Raw genomic sequence first — 14,187 nt, forward strand, 5'->3', positions numbered from 1 at the left:
TGACATGAAATCGTCGGGTGGGTGGGAGGTGGCCGTGACAAGAGTCACGAGCCCATGAAAAGATACAGATAGGATATCGGAATCTAAAGATCCGCCTGAAAACCAATACCAGCTGTCAATACTGAGTACTACGCTTACCTCCATAGGTACATATACACGTACGTCAATGACTTGCAGCTCACCATACCCGCAGGCGAAATGAAAGGCTAACTATACACTTCGTTATCGTGTTTTTCGCCATGAGAACGGTACAAGGTATCATCCGAGTTAGTTGCTTGTTGAGAACACATGAGAAAGTCCTACCTTGCAAGGTGTTATATCCAAATCATGGTATTATAGCCACATCAGCTCCAGATGTTATCATCATGTACGAAACATCATGTGACTTTGCTTTCATTCTCCCGTCTTTTCAGTTCACCTCTGAGCCGTTCAACCTGTCTTTCCCAACTACCTACCAAGCCCTAATCACGGGGCCACAGATCCCACCCAATACAGTACACCCAAGCTGTACCCTTCCACTGTACATCATCCCTCACAAAGACAAACGCATCATCGACTTCTCTCTCGCAGTCATAGTTCAAGTCTTTGTACTGGCTCCTTGGTCCCCCAAATCTAACCTTCATCTTGTAACTGCCAGAAAGTATAACTTCCGCGTAATCCAGGGTCGTGCAGTCTCTAAACACCTGCTTCTTCCCTCCGATAGACACTGTCAATGCAGGGACGCAATTTCCGGGATCGTACGTCCCTCGTTCAAAGGCGGCAGCAATCGTGTTACGCAAGACTTCGTACACGTCGGAGCGGCCGTCGTACCATGAATCTTCGACTGAGACGGTGATGGTCTTGCGAACATGGCTGTTGGTGTAGATGCTCAGACCGCGGGAGGTGACGTAGACGTTGAATGTTGCGTGATTGCTGCCGCAGCGTTTGCCTGTAGGTGGGCAGATATGCTCGATCGCAGTCTGGACGTCGTGGTAAAGAGTCTTGCTGTCCCCGACGTTGATGCCATTGGGGCTGAGGCCGAGGGTGATGGTCTCCGACTTGTCGACTGGGGGGTGGTTAGACGTTGGAACTATACCCAGTTTGATACAAGTGTAAAGACTTGATTGTGTTGGTAGTTCGTTTTGAGGGAAATTTGCAAAACATACTGTGCACAGGCTGAGTATGGTTGTAGCTACCGCCGTTTGCTAAGCCGGCATCACCAACTGCAGTGGTTAATAAAAAGGTCTTCAACCTGAACCCCGGTACTCACTACTCTCATTACCAGCGGTTGGTGCCGCAGTCGCGAGCATGCCGCACGCTGTGATAATAATAGCAAAAGCGATGAGCCTCATGGTTACTTCTTCGGTGTTCTTGCGTGACAGTAGACGTTGGATGGAAGATTTGACAATGCGATGGAGCGACGATCGACACGTAGATGAAGAAGAGAAAAATGAGTGAGTAGGCAGGTAAGGTCTCCATTCTAGATCACCACTAAATGCGGTGACAGAGCAAAGTGAATGTGAGTATCATCGTTTAGGGACGGAGCGTCTCTTGCACTTTGGGCTCATCGACAGGGAACGTGATAGCACATAAGATAGCGCGACACCAAGAGATGATGAATCAAAATGCTTGAACAAGATGGCTTGGACCAAGATAGTGCGAATCAGGAGCATCAGTTTATTCAGGTTCCAATAGAGCATAGTTCTCTACATAATCAGTACTACGTTGTTTTGAAATTCAGTCACAGCAGGTAATCCCGAAGAACAATATCTATTTGCTCTTACCAGTAGGGATCTGGAACGCGACAACAGGTTCGCCGTGCGCAAAAGCGCGATCGATACGGAAGAAGCCCTTGCGGTCAAACTGTACGATATCGTCGACCTTAAGGTCCGCGACATTGCAGTCAGCCATGGCCTTGGTCCTAGACTCAGTCTTCGGGTTGAGGAAGTCCTCGAGCGTGTCCTCAGGCTCTAGCTTGTCCTTAGTGATGAGGTAGTCGTAGTCAACAAGCTCAATGGGAACAAGCTCCTGGTCATTGCTCAACCAAGTGACCTTCTTGGATGTCTTCTTGACGTCTCCTTGGAGATGTAGCTCAAGCTCAAGGCCGGTGACGGTCTTGAGGCCGTGCTTGGCCATCTCGAGGGGGTTGATCGAGTGGCTGATCTTGCGCACGATGGCGTTACCCCAGTTCATGAGGGTGATCTCCTCGTCTTGAGCGAACGATTGTGCGTCTGCTTGCTCCATGATGACAGACTTGCTGAAGACGATCTTCTTGTTGCCGAGATCGTACTTGGCGTGTTTCGGTTTGTCCTCGGAGATGACGCCCTCACGCGCGCCGATGATGGTGACGGGAACGCGGCCAGAGTCATCGATAGCGGTGTAACGAGCCGCAGTTGGCTCAATGTGCTTCTTGTTCGTGGCCCAGAAGGCGAACCAGTCCTGGTTGACAATGTTCTTGGAAGGGCCTTGCTTGAGGATGAACTCACGGAGAGCGGGGATGACGGCACCGTGGCGACGGACACCGCGGACGGTAGGCATGCGCGGGTCGTCCCAGCCCGATACAATACCAGCATCGACGATCTTAGTGAGCTTGCGCTTGGACAATACAGTACGGACAAAGTTCAGGCGCGCGAAACCCCAGTTGTGGACCTTGCGGAGCTTGAGGTTCTTGATGAACCATTGGTACTGTGCGTCACGGTCGTTGTACTCGGTTGTGCGTAGCGCGTGGGTAACGCCCTCGAGCGAGTCGACGATGGGGCAGCAGAAGTCGTAGGTAGGGTAGATCTTCCACTTCTCGCCAGTGCGGTGATGCGCCTGGGGGTTGCAGCGGTAGATGACAGGGTCACGCATGGCCTTGTTGGGGTCATCGACGGACATCTTCGCGCGAATGCACCACTTCAAGCCCTCCTCGTTGCCCTTCTTCATCTCCTCGAAGTGCGCAAGGTTGTCTTCGACGCTTGAGTCCCTGCGAGCACTCGCGATGCCGTTCATACGCTCCTCACGCATCTTCTCCTGCACTGTGTCGTCTGCGTAGGCCAATCCATCCTTGATGGCCTGCACACAGCTCTCGTAGAGCTGGTCGAACCAATCACTGGTGTAGGAGACCTGGTCTGGCTTGATACCGAGAAGCGCGCAGTCCTCGACGATGGCATCCTGGAACTCTTGCTTCTCCTTGGTAGGGTTGGTGTCGTCAAATCGCAGCAGGAGCTTGCCCTTGTACTTCTCGTGCGCGAAGTAATCGTTGAGCAGCGCTGCTTTGGCGTGACCGATATGAAGGTAACCTCTGGGATACGGTTAGCGGAAGGTAGTCGCACCCACCGAAGAAGAGAACAACTCACGAAGGCTCAGGCGGGAACCTAGTAACGATGCCAGTGCCATCGCCTACATCCTGCAGGCCAATGTCATAGTTCGCATCATCGTTCTTGCCTCCCTCCTTCTTGCCCTTGCCCTTGGCACCCTCCTCCTTCTTGCCTTGTCCTCCGACAATGACCACGCTCTGGGGGTATGCCTCCTCGATGTACCTAAACCAGCGGCACAGGTTCTTCATCAAGTCCTGCTTGATGAATGCGTGCGCAACGCGGTTCTCGCGGATGGTCTTCCATACTATCGTATCGGCGTCGGAGATTGTGTAGCCGACGATGTGGGAGCGGAGAGTGAGGTGTGCATCAAGTTCCAATAGGTGGGGTTCGATTTGCTTGAGGTTGAGGGGCTTGAGGTCCTCGGAGCGCTTTTGCCATTCGGCGATTTGCGCGTCCATGCTGGCGACAGTTGTTTTGTGTTCTATGAAGTTTTGTTGAATCTGGATTGTATCCAGTCGTTAGGCAATCGTTCGTAATGGGAAAAAGTTGAAGTGGGGTGGACTGATGACGCGGGGCAACACGGAGCTTGGCAGGTACGAGTCACTGCAGGGCTGTTTCCTCGACTCACGACAACTTTGCTAGAAATATAGAAGGCCAGACTAGCCCAGCTTGTTTGACCTTGTAGATCTGTCATACATCACCATCAAGCAGCTCGAAGATCATGTTATTACCAAAATACGCCGTAGTAGTATTGTCACCCTATTTCCTGTATAAACGCCGAGAAATGCAAAAGCGTTACAACGGCCGTGGCGGTCATACGAGTACAAACGCTATCATTACAAGTCATAAGAGAAGTATAAAGAAAGAGAAAAAAAGGCTGCCACACGATCAAGCACACTCCCATTGAGCAAAAACACACCACCTTGCGCTTCGATCAGCAAGCACCAGACCTCGCCATGTGCCCTTTTCTCCAATCTTGATGACCGTTTCCCAAGCCGTACCATCAGCATCGTTAGTACTGCTAATATGCTCCGTCTTTCTAGTCAGGCGTATAATCTTGCCAGAAGGTGTTTGTACGGCTAGCTTGGCAGGCTTGTTGCTACTACTACCTGATGATCCAGAAGAACTTTGAGATGGGTTCGTGTAGTTGGATCCAGTTGCTGAGATACTCTGCATGCTCATAGCGGATGTAGGGCGAGCAAAAGGATTTGGCGATGCTCGGCCATGCATCGCGGGACTAGGTTCGGGGGATTTTGTAAGGGATGACGGATGTTGGCGGACGCAGAAGACAAAAGTGTTGTTGAGGGCCAGATTAGCGCACTGCGGCTGGGCGACGTATAGATCGTGTCGTTGGGCATGAGGCGTAGGATGCAGAGTCAAGAACGAATACGGAGGATTGGTGCCGGTGTGCGTCAAAGGAAGGCCGATTGCCAGGTTGTGAGGGTTCAGCTTGTTGGAGTGCTACGAGGCGTTAGTTTATCTGTCTTAGAGACGTGACGAGAAAAAGCTTACCATAAGTCCCCGGGGTCCTGCATAGATCTTCAGGACACCCTGGCCACCATCGTTCGGAAGAAGGGCCTTAACAGTGTATCTCTTCTGGCCACTGTACCATTCGGCTTGTGCCAATGCCGGCTTCCTCACAATCTCGCCGCTCTCAAAAAGATCGCCGTCCATGTCTTGATCATAGGCTCGTGCCTCAACCTCCGCAACACACTCTACATCCTCTGGTACGTCAACGTAGACATGCGCCATCTCAAGGTTGTCTAGGTTCAAGAGACTAGTATCGAAGTTGACTACGTTGAGATGATGTCGGAAGTAAGCGGGCGTTGCACATGGGAGTGCCATCAACACCTCGTGTGGCTGAGGTGGGCAGATGTGTTGCTGTTCCGGAAGGAGTGGAACGTGAGAGTAGCAAATCTCCATTGGGCGAGCAAGGAAGTACCATGTCTCGGCCACAGATGATCCCGCAGTCGAGTAGTGAACTCGCTTTGGGTTTGTCGGCCCAGCAAGGGAGCAGTCCATTATGCGCCACTCACCCTCTACGATGACAGCGTTCCAGAAGTGATTCGGCCGCGCGACGCTCTCTAGGTCCAAGGGTTCGCCTGGTGTCTTGAGATAGCCACGGACGACTTCAGCGTGCATTCCAACGGAAGCACACATCTCTGCCACGACCATGGCGATTTCTTCAGAGCATCCGCGCTTGCTTTGAAGTACGTGTTTCGGATCCATCTGACCCTCAAAATCTTCTTCCCACGATATGCGCTCGCTGACCCATGTGAAAATAGCTCGTAATCGTTGAATATCGCTTCGGTATGGTCGACAAACATAGCCTTGTGCCAAAGTCGCTGGGTTCGTTCCAAGAGGAATGCTGTTGATGAAGCGCGCGCTCTTGTCAACATGAGCAAGACTGCAAGCCGCGAAATCAGTAGGCTCAGTGATGGGAAGACCATCAAGACCCTCGTCGCCCTCAGCCGACTCATACAGGATCTCAATGGGGTTCAAAACAGGAATGTCCATCATCTGGCATCTTTCGGCTCGCTCTGTTCGCTCGTTCTTGCTTAGTGAGTTGGACCGATTTACATCCCGCCGGACCTGCACCCAATCTACCGTTCCAAGGCCGGTATCCCTAGATTCCTTCGCCGCGTGGGTCGATTTGCCCCCTTCTATGCCAGTCGGTTCGGAGTTATCCAGGCGGCTTGCGGCGCGACTCTGGGAACGACCAGCAGCTCGGCTGGCAGCCCGGGATCCCGGCCTACTTATTGTGTCAATGGTGCTGCGTGCATTCGCGGCTTGGGTCTTCGCAGTGTCGATCATCTTACGGAAGAAGCCGCTGCGCTTTGTCTTCAGTGGCTGCCTCAGTCCACCAAGAGGATCTGGGTCGTCCGTGGCTGGGGTGCTGACTTCAGCTTGTTGGATGTCGCTGGAACCGGCTTGCGGCTGTGAAGCATGGCTGGAGTGATAGGTGACACCAGTGAAAGGTGTCTCTGGCCGTCCGTCGTCGAATCCATAACCCTTTGCAGCCGTGTCTTTGGTGTTCATGACGCTCTTTGGTCGATCCTTTCCAAATTTCTTGCGGTAATAGCTCCCGGCGCTTGTAGCACTCATGTTCGTAGCAGAGTGTCCAGACATCAAACTGCGATCGGTGCTGTTGCTTGTGTGTGTCGTAGTCGTAGAATTCGTTTTGCTCGTAAACGTTCGTCCAAGTGCATTTCGTCCGACGTTATAGGCGGATTTGCGATGGTTAAGTAGCTTCGAGCCCTTTCGCTGAACTTCTGGCTCAGCATCAGTCATCGAGGATCCGGGTCGCTGGTGTGAGCTTTTCAGAGGTACGGTTGGCCCTTCATCATCGCCGATGAAAAGCTCACCGTTCCTAGCTTGCTCTTGTTGCTTCATTCGCCTTAGACGACTTTCCATGCGCTTCATGTAATTGTTAACATCTGGCAGACCTTCCTCTTCGTCTTCGTCACCGCGGCTCATAGCGGACTGCGCTCTGACCTTTTTAGCCGACTCCTGGTAGACTTGGTCAAACGCTTCCGGAGACCATGGATTCGATGGGGTCGGAGGCTCTTCTGGCGACTCATCGCTTCTTGATGTTGTCATATCTTGCAAAGACGACATGACATCGTTCATTGCTGTCGTGAGAGGAGAGGGTGTGAAGTGTCCACCGCGTGCTCTTGGATCAGGCGAAGGCGGTTCTGGTGTGATGAAGCCATTATGCGAAGGAGGTGCAGGTGACGGAGCTCTACTTGGGTCGTAAGCGACGCGATGCGGAGGCGGAGGCGGAGGAGGCGAGTCCACAGGTTCTTCTTCGTATTCTTCGTTGTAAGGAGCGGGTGATGGGCCGCGACTAAGCTCGTCATCATCCAATTGCATCTGGTAGGGAGACGGCGATGGACCTCGATCGTATGCGCGGTACTGGAATGAAGGGGCTGGCGAAGCCGCACGTGAACGCTCTTGGAATGATGGTGCCGGCGAAGGTCCACGGTCGTATGCTCGGTACTGAAAGGATGGTGCCGGCGATACAGCTCGTGAATGCTGTTGGTAGTGGACGGGGGGCGCTGGCGAGGCTGCCCGGTAATAGTCCTGACTTTGTCGGGGAGGAGCTGGTGATGGTGCCCTGTAAACATCTTGACTTGGTCTTGGAGGAGCTGGAGAAGCTGCTCGGTACATGTCTTGTATTTGTTGTGGAGGAGCTGGAGATGCTGCTCTAGTGTAGTTGCGATGTTGTATAGGAGGTGCAGGCGATACACCACGGGGTTGATACTGGTATTGTGCTGGAGGCGCATGCGATTGTGGTGGGATATACGAGCCGCGTCGGATGGGAGGAGCTGGTGATACGGCGCGAGGCTGGTAGCGATAGTCGGCGGGCGGTACGGGAGATGATTGTGCGCGTGTATGCGAACCGTGACGTGACGGTGGTGCTGGTGAAATAGCGCGTGTTACTGGTGTTCTCTTGGAAGGAGGTCGTGGTGATACGGCGCGAAGATTTGACTGTTTTCTTGTGGAAGACGCAAGCGGTGGGCTCTCGCGACTCTCGGTAGACGACCGCTTCATCGACGAGAAGGGAGACTTGGTCTTGACACTGCCGTTTGGTGAGTTGATGCCTGCCTTGAGCCTCTCTCGCGCAGCAGCAGCAGGATTTGGTGCGCCTGCAGCTGCATAAGCCGTGAAGGGCTTCCTGAAGGTGCTCTTCTGCTTCTGCGGTGCTGGCTTTGGCTGCTCCTGGGCACTGTTCTGCCTCGACATGCTTCCTCCGCTGCCATTGCGTGCCCATGGTTGATAGTCTTCGCTGAGCAGTTCGACAAAGTTGGAAGGGAACAGTCCAACCATGCGCCTGTCGCGCTTCAACCGGCCCATCCACCAGGATCCATCACCGGCATTAAGGACTTCGATCAGGTCGCCTTCTATGAATCCGAGGTCGCGTTTGGTCTGGAACAGCGATTAGGTCAGGTGCTGCAACAAGCCAGCTTCTGTCGCAACTTACCTCTCCTCCCCATGAATACACAGCTTTGCACCAGCACGGAAAGCGCACTGGCAGCGCCTGGCCGACGGCCATGTTGGGTATTATTCGGTTATTGTAGTCGTAGTATTAATTCTTGGTTGACCTGCAACTTGTGTGGGACATGCACGGCGCGTGGATGTCATGCGTCGATTAGAGTGAGAAACGGCGTCGATTAGGTGTGGGACGCGCAAGAAAGCTCCAGCGAAAGACAGTAGTCGATGGTAGCAATAGCAGAGAGTACTTCTCTGTAGTCACGCCGCGATTGATAGCGGGGATGTGGTATGTGTAAAGCTAAGCAGGGCCTATCGCGGCTTGATGTCTCGTCTGGGTTGGGTAAACACGATTCAGTCGACCGCTCCCCCAGCAACCGCGGCGCACCAGCCAGGATGCGGTCCCACTTTTGCCCACCACGTCACCTCAATCTTCAGCTCTACACCGCGACATGTCCAGTTTTGCTCCATCTTGGGCATGCGCCTTGCACAATAGTACTTCGTTCGGCGCCTGATCATGCACGAGATGTGTAGTCGCCTGTCTGTTATGCATCGCGACAACTATAACACTACCGCAGTCCCGAACAGATGTTCGCAACTGTCTACTGTTCATGTACGCTAATATTGACAGCCCTCTAGCTTTCCTGCTAAAAGCGATCTAACAACAGTAGTCGCGCACGACTTGTCGCCTTGCCATAGCTCAGCACGCCACTCGAACATACAGCGCGAGCCGATCACGATTCAGATGTTGTCCTAACATGTCTGCATCGGGCGCCAAATCTTCATCACCCAACGCATCACTAACATGGGAAATGCTCAGATTGAGGTAAACGCATCGTCATTTGTCAAAAAGCTACTGAGATCGAGTGCTATGGATGCGGGAACAAGAAAGTAGCACCACTAGGGCGTGCGATGTAAAAGAAAGCCGATTCCTCCTCAACTTGACTGCCTGATGGGACACCAGTGGCGAAACGAGTCGCTTACTGTCCGTTCCACATCTTGGGGCCGGGCATCGTGTACGACTTGGGGTTGTTCCACTTGTTGAACGCAATGCCGGGGTCCTGAGCACTGTAGACACCGGGAATCTTGACCTTGGGAGAAAGGTTGCCCTTGCCGGACGACGCAATGTTGAGCTGGAAGCACTCCATGTAGAACTGAGCCTTGCCGACGTGGCCCTCGTGGATGGCGATGTGCTCGACACGGACGAGGTACTCACCAGCAGGAATGTTCTGCTGAACGGTCCACTAGAGATACAAAGTCAGTATATGGCTCGTAGGTAATCAGAACAGTCGAAACTTACCTCGAGGCGGTCCTTTTGCCAGCTGTCCCAAGCAGTGTCCACGCCGGGCTGGCTGGGGTTGATGAGGCCGCTCTCCATGACCTTGATCCAGTCACCGGAGCCGTCGTAATCAGCAACCTTGCCAGGTGCCTTGGAGATGTAGACGAAGCCTGGACCAGGGTGCTCAATCTTCTCGTTGTTGAAGAGCTTGAAGCCGAGCTTGTCACCAGCCTTGACGTTGTAGGTGGGAACTCCTCCGGCTTTGGCGCCCTTGTTGCACCTCAGGTCGGGAGAGTTGATGACCTCGTTGGGGAACGACGGCATGTAGGAGTTGGTGTTCTTACGGGTGTAAGCATAGTCGCCACCGATAGCCGCACCGTTGACGATGAGGCGGTTGAAGATGTAGTGGGCATTGGCCCCCAGGGGCGCAAGCAAAGCGAAAAGAGCAACAGGCTTCATGTTGTAGAGAAGAGGGTGAATATGTTCAAAAGAAGTGAAAGTAAAAAGTTGGAGAAGCGAATGTACTGGTTGGTATCGAATGCTAGTGATTGCGATGGTTCTTACAACATGGCACCTGTCAGATACTTATACTGAACGACATCTCAGCATGGTTCACTGCATCGTTCCATGTCATTGGAGGGATATCCATTTTTTTGGTCCCTAAATTTCATCACCAACCCATCTATTCTCACTCTTCATCTATTTCTCGCCAGACTACCCCACCCCCAAGGCGTCATAAGTCATCATAAGCCCATAGTACCCAGTCGCATAGAACATCTTGTTCGTTCTAGTCTCACTTTAAATGAAAAAAGGGATCCCAACACCACGTCGAAACACATATAACCGGTGGCCAAGCCAAGCCTCACCAACACCACCCATGTGCTTTCCGCTGCTGCCAAGTCCGGGGATATCATGTGTTTCACGTTTTGATTCTATTGCGCCTTGGCGAATATGCAGCAAAACAAAGTGCCGATGTGGGAATTCTCCCATTCGCTGCGTCAAGGCTTACCTGCGGTATCAGTATCCACTACCCGCGATGCGAATCCGAATTGCGATAGGCTAGAGCTAGCCGATCTGTTAAGCGGAGCTTGTGGGACATTGTATGGGTCTGCCGAAAGTGCTGAAAGAGCTGCGTGATGCGATAGCTTAGCTTCTTCAGCATCTCTTCTTTCTCTAGCCTGGACGCCCCGATAACTCCTTTGAAACGATGTGGCCCCTCACCTCCGTCATACGCCGTCATTGGTAGCCTTGCCGTCAGTGCGTCCGCGGTTTGCCGGTTATGACATGACCATCAGCTCTTTGAGGGAGGTCCACTGGTGATTGCATCGAGAGCACGAATCACTTTCTCGTGAACGGCTCTCGGCTGTTGTTACAACACCTCGTCATTTTCCTTGTGTGGGAGAAGATGTACGATGTGGAGATGGTTGTCTACACAGATGTCTAAGAGGTAGACGTTGAGACCTCGAGACGACATGCTTACTTTTCTTCTCTGCCACTCTGAGTGACACAGTTACGTTGTGTTTTTGTACAAAGTTGCGTGTGAATTGTGCGGTATTATATGCTCGTAGGAAAAGTCGATATTCACAAACAACGGAGGTAATCCCGCCTCCAAGAGCCATATACAATAGTCACTACATCGTTTCACGTGCTTTGTCTTGCCACATTAAAACGACAGTGACTTCGACTCCTATTGAGTTATGGCCTCAAATTAGCTGCAGAGTACTCTCCTGGTTTCCTGAATTCTTTTTCCTGAATCATAAACTCAACTTCTACAAAGTCCTCTGACTCAAACCATTGGTTACCAGAACGAACACTTTCAAGCTACCCAAGTGAGTCTTACGCCGATAACCATGGTGCATTACAACGAACTACACCCCTCCGAGCCTCAACACCATGGCCCTTTTAGCGCCTGTGCTGCTACCTTAACGAATATCCTGGATTTTGTTCAAGAGGTCTGCAACACTGAGATGACAGAGGAGAGTCGGTCGAAAGATAGCAAACGCTTTGTTCAATTACTCGAACAATTGAAGAACGATCTAGCTAGAGTCAAGAGTGACTTTCCGGTGGAAAAGAGGCGCTTGTGGGTAGGAAGTGAGATTGAGCGATACGAACAGGCAGTGAAGAAGACGGAGAGTCTGAGCGCTAAGTTCACAGAAATAATGGATCTCGAGATCTAGACAAAGCTTGATGATAAGGATGCTGGTCGGTGTATGCTGACGACATCTGCACGAAGCGCTAGTTCTTTCCTTTTCCAATCACTTTGATCATTCTTGGAACTACGTACTCTTTGTACATTCGTTTGAAGGAACATAAAACATGGGATTCTAATCAAGAAGCTAACGGGTCACCGCGATTGCAGAATTCGCAGCGTGTACGGCGATCGTGATAGAAATGCGATGGTGAAAAAGGAATCTCGCGAGTCACAATAACATGATCTTCGATAGCATGACGTACTCTCCGTCTTTTCGCGACGTCCACTTCTTCCCACATCTTGGTCAATGTGATGTATAGAATCTTCATCAATGGAGCAATATTCCATGAAGACGATTCACGATTGATGTTATGAGGACACCAGCGTACAGAGCGATGGTATTGACGAATATTGGTTCTACGATTTTTAGAGCCTACTAATAGCATGATCGAAGAAAGAACAACACTTCCGAAAACTCTTGAGTGACATTTTAACACGACCCGCTGTCATAGGACATGCCATGCGCTTATAGAGGCCGGCATTGGTCGACCCTTAACCGTCGGTCGCTATTGGTGTTCGGGCATTGTGAGATTCGTCGAGTCCCCGGCTATATGCCGGTTATGTGTCGCATCTGGCAGAGGCCGTACCGGACTCTTTCGGTAAGCAGCGTTTCCAAGTCAAGATGATGAAGACGATGACATCGCGACAGAAGGGCGTAAGAGGCTGGTAGCGCAAGTGGGGCAAACCCGCACCTCCGCTTTCCTATAGAGCAACAACGACCGCTCGCGGGCGGGATTGCCAGTTGCGGATGTCAGCGATTGTTGTTACTACGCGTGATCACAACCTAAATATGAGGTTCAACACGATATTTTTCATTCGAGACAACACCCACAATGCACTCCACGAAAGACGGACAGTCCAACGGCCACAGTGGTTGCGATCAACCACCGATCGGACCTCGGCTGTTCTCTGTCAAGAAACCACCATCGTTGGACGATTTCAAGAAGCTCACAACAGAGTCTGTGCTCTGTCATTATCCGCTTGCGAAAGCTGTCGAATCGAATGTACCCATCTACCACCTTCCCGATTACCACTCGCTCAGTCCAGAGGAGCGCTCTGCGCTTCAAGATGAGTACGTAACTCCTATTTACGAAGTGAATTTGAGACATCTACTGATTGCATACACCAAATTACAGATGGTATCACATCCTGCTTTCGGGGCCAGGGGTGTTCGTCACCAAGGATCTGTACAAAGACACTTCCCTGCTTGAAAGAGTAAATAGGGTTTACGCAAACATTATCGCAGAAGAAAAGAAAGTGGCTGGCAAACGCGGTGACCACTTTGCCGGAGCTGGAGCAAACGATCGCATCTGGAACTCGCTCTCAAAGCACTGCCTACAAGATCCGGAATCTTTTGCAACATATTACGCAAACCCATGGCTGCCGCTAATCTCTGAGGCATGGCTGGGTCCACATCATCGCCTGACTTCACAAGTCAACATCGTGAAGCCGGGCGCAAAGGCTCAGATCTCTCATAGAGACTACCACATTGGTTTTCAAGACAATCAGTCGTGCGAGAGCTTTCCCAAGGCAATGCAAGTTGCATCGCAGTTTCTCACACTTCAGGGAGCAGTCGCGCACTCCGCTATGCCGGTAGAGAGTGGGCCGACTAGGCTTTTGCCGTTCAGTCAAAAGTTCGAGGAGGGTTACATGGCGTATCGTATTCCGGAGTTTGCAGACTACTTTCTGGAGAAGTATGTATCTATGCCACTGGAGATGGGTGACGGGCTGTTCTTCAATCCAGCTTTGTTCCATGCCGCGGGACAGAATGACTCGGCCGATATCAATCGATCAGCCAACTTGCTGCAAATATCGTAAGATATCTTCTTTTACAAGCTGCGTGTAAGACAAACACTGACTTCACATGTGTCAATATAGGTCAGCCTTTGGTAAGCCAATGGAGTCTGTCGATACACACGCACTTGTCGAAAAGACGTGGGATGCGATGTCCACGATGTATCAAAAGGAAGGGCTCAGCGACGAACTTAGAGCCCTCGTGAGCGTTGTCGCAGAAGGATGTGAGTAATGTGTCTATAGGTCTGCTTTCGAGACACATACTGACTTGATACGCTTACTTTAGACCCATTTCCGACCAACCTCGATAGGAGGGTGCCTGAAACGGCCGGCATGGCACCTGAAAGCGAGCAGGATGTATTGGTGAAGAGTCTAAAGAAGAAGGATACAAGACAGGCTGTGTTGGATATACTGGCGACCATGCGAAGAGAGTCTATGGCGTAGATACCGCATTCATGGTACTCGCTGAGCGGTTCACGTGAAAGCGTGCAAGCCCTCAGTGTGTAACGTAAACCAATATACAGAATCTGAGTCCAAGCAAACGTACTATAACTATACAGTGTGATAGCACACTATTCACACCGCAAGCCAGT

The 14,187-nt window shown here is 51.6% G+C and overlaps 6 protein-coding genes across 6 annotated transcripts; 2 read left to right on the plus strand and 4 right to left on the minus strand.

Moving 5' to 3' along the window:
• Positions 1-461: 461 nt before the first annotated feature.
• AA0111_g5464 (hypothetical protein) lies at positions 462-1,331 on the minus strand (the record flags this gene model as incomplete). Its single annotated transcript, XM_028651579.1, has 3 exons — positions 462-1,045; positions 1,146-1,202; positions 1,250-1,331. The coding sequence occupies 3 exons, from the start codon at positions 1,329-1,331 to the stop codon at positions 462-464; spliced, it is 723 nt and encodes a 240-aa protein (XP_028506841.1).
• A 418-nt stretch (positions 1,332-1,749) lies between these two features.
• Positions 1,750-3,736, minus strand: AA0111_g5465 (putative glutamate--tRNA ligase, cytoplasmic; the record flags this gene model as incomplete). The annotated part of the gene is made up of 2 exons (XM_028651580.1): positions 1,750-3,262; positions 3,318-3,736. 2 exons carry the CDS (start codon positions 3,734-3,736, stop codon positions 1,750-1,752), a joined length of 1,932 nt encoding a protein of 643 aa, XP_028506840.1.
• A 430-nt stretch (positions 3,737-4,166) lies between these two features.
• AA0111_g5466 (hypothetical protein) lies at positions 4,167-8,334 on the minus strand (the record flags this gene model as incomplete). Its single annotated transcript, XM_028651581.1, has 3 exons — positions 4,167-4,739; positions 4,791-8,207; positions 8,263-8,334. 3 exons carry the CDS (start codon positions 8,332-8,334, stop codon positions 4,167-4,169), a joined length of 4,062 nt encoding a protein of 1,353 aa, XP_028506970.1.
• Positions 8,335-9,250: 916 nt separating this feature from the next.
• Positions 9,251-10,008, minus strand: AA0111_g5467 (hypothetical protein; the record flags this gene model as incomplete). The annotated part of the gene is made up of 2 exons (XM_028651582.1): positions 9,251-9,514; positions 9,571-10,008. 2 exons carry the CDS (start codon positions 10,006-10,008, stop codon positions 9,251-9,253), a joined length of 702 nt encoding a protein of 233 aa, XP_028506839.1.
• Positions 10,009-11,399: 1,391 nt separating this feature from the next.
• Positions 11,400-11,726, plus strand: AA0111_g5468 (hypothetical protein; the record flags this gene model as incomplete). Its single annotated transcript, XM_028651583.1, has 1 exon — positions 11,400-11,726. One exon carries the CDS (start codon positions 11,400-11,402, stop codon positions 11,724-11,726), a length of 327 nt encoding a protein of 108 aa, XP_028506834.1.
• Positions 11,727-12,633: 907 nt separating this feature from the next.
• AA0111_g5469 (hypothetical protein) lies at positions 12,634-14,038 on the plus strand (the record flags this gene model as incomplete). Its single annotated transcript, XM_028651584.1, has 4 exons — positions 12,634-12,872; positions 12,937-13,614; positions 13,679-13,818; positions 13,881-14,038. 4 exons carry the CDS (start codon positions 12,634-12,636, stop codon positions 14,036-14,038), a joined length of 1,215 nt encoding a protein of 404 aa, XP_028506833.1.
• Between the last annotated feature and the right edge of the window lie 149 nt (positions 14,039-14,187).

Source organism: Alternaria arborescens, assembly GCF_004154835.1.
Source record: "Alternaria arborescens strain FERA 675 chromosome Unknown contig_11, whole genome shotgun sequence".
Classification (NCBI taxonomy): Eukaryota; Fungi; Ascomycota; class Dothideomycetes; order Pleosporales; family Pleosporaceae; genus Alternaria; species Alternaria arborescens.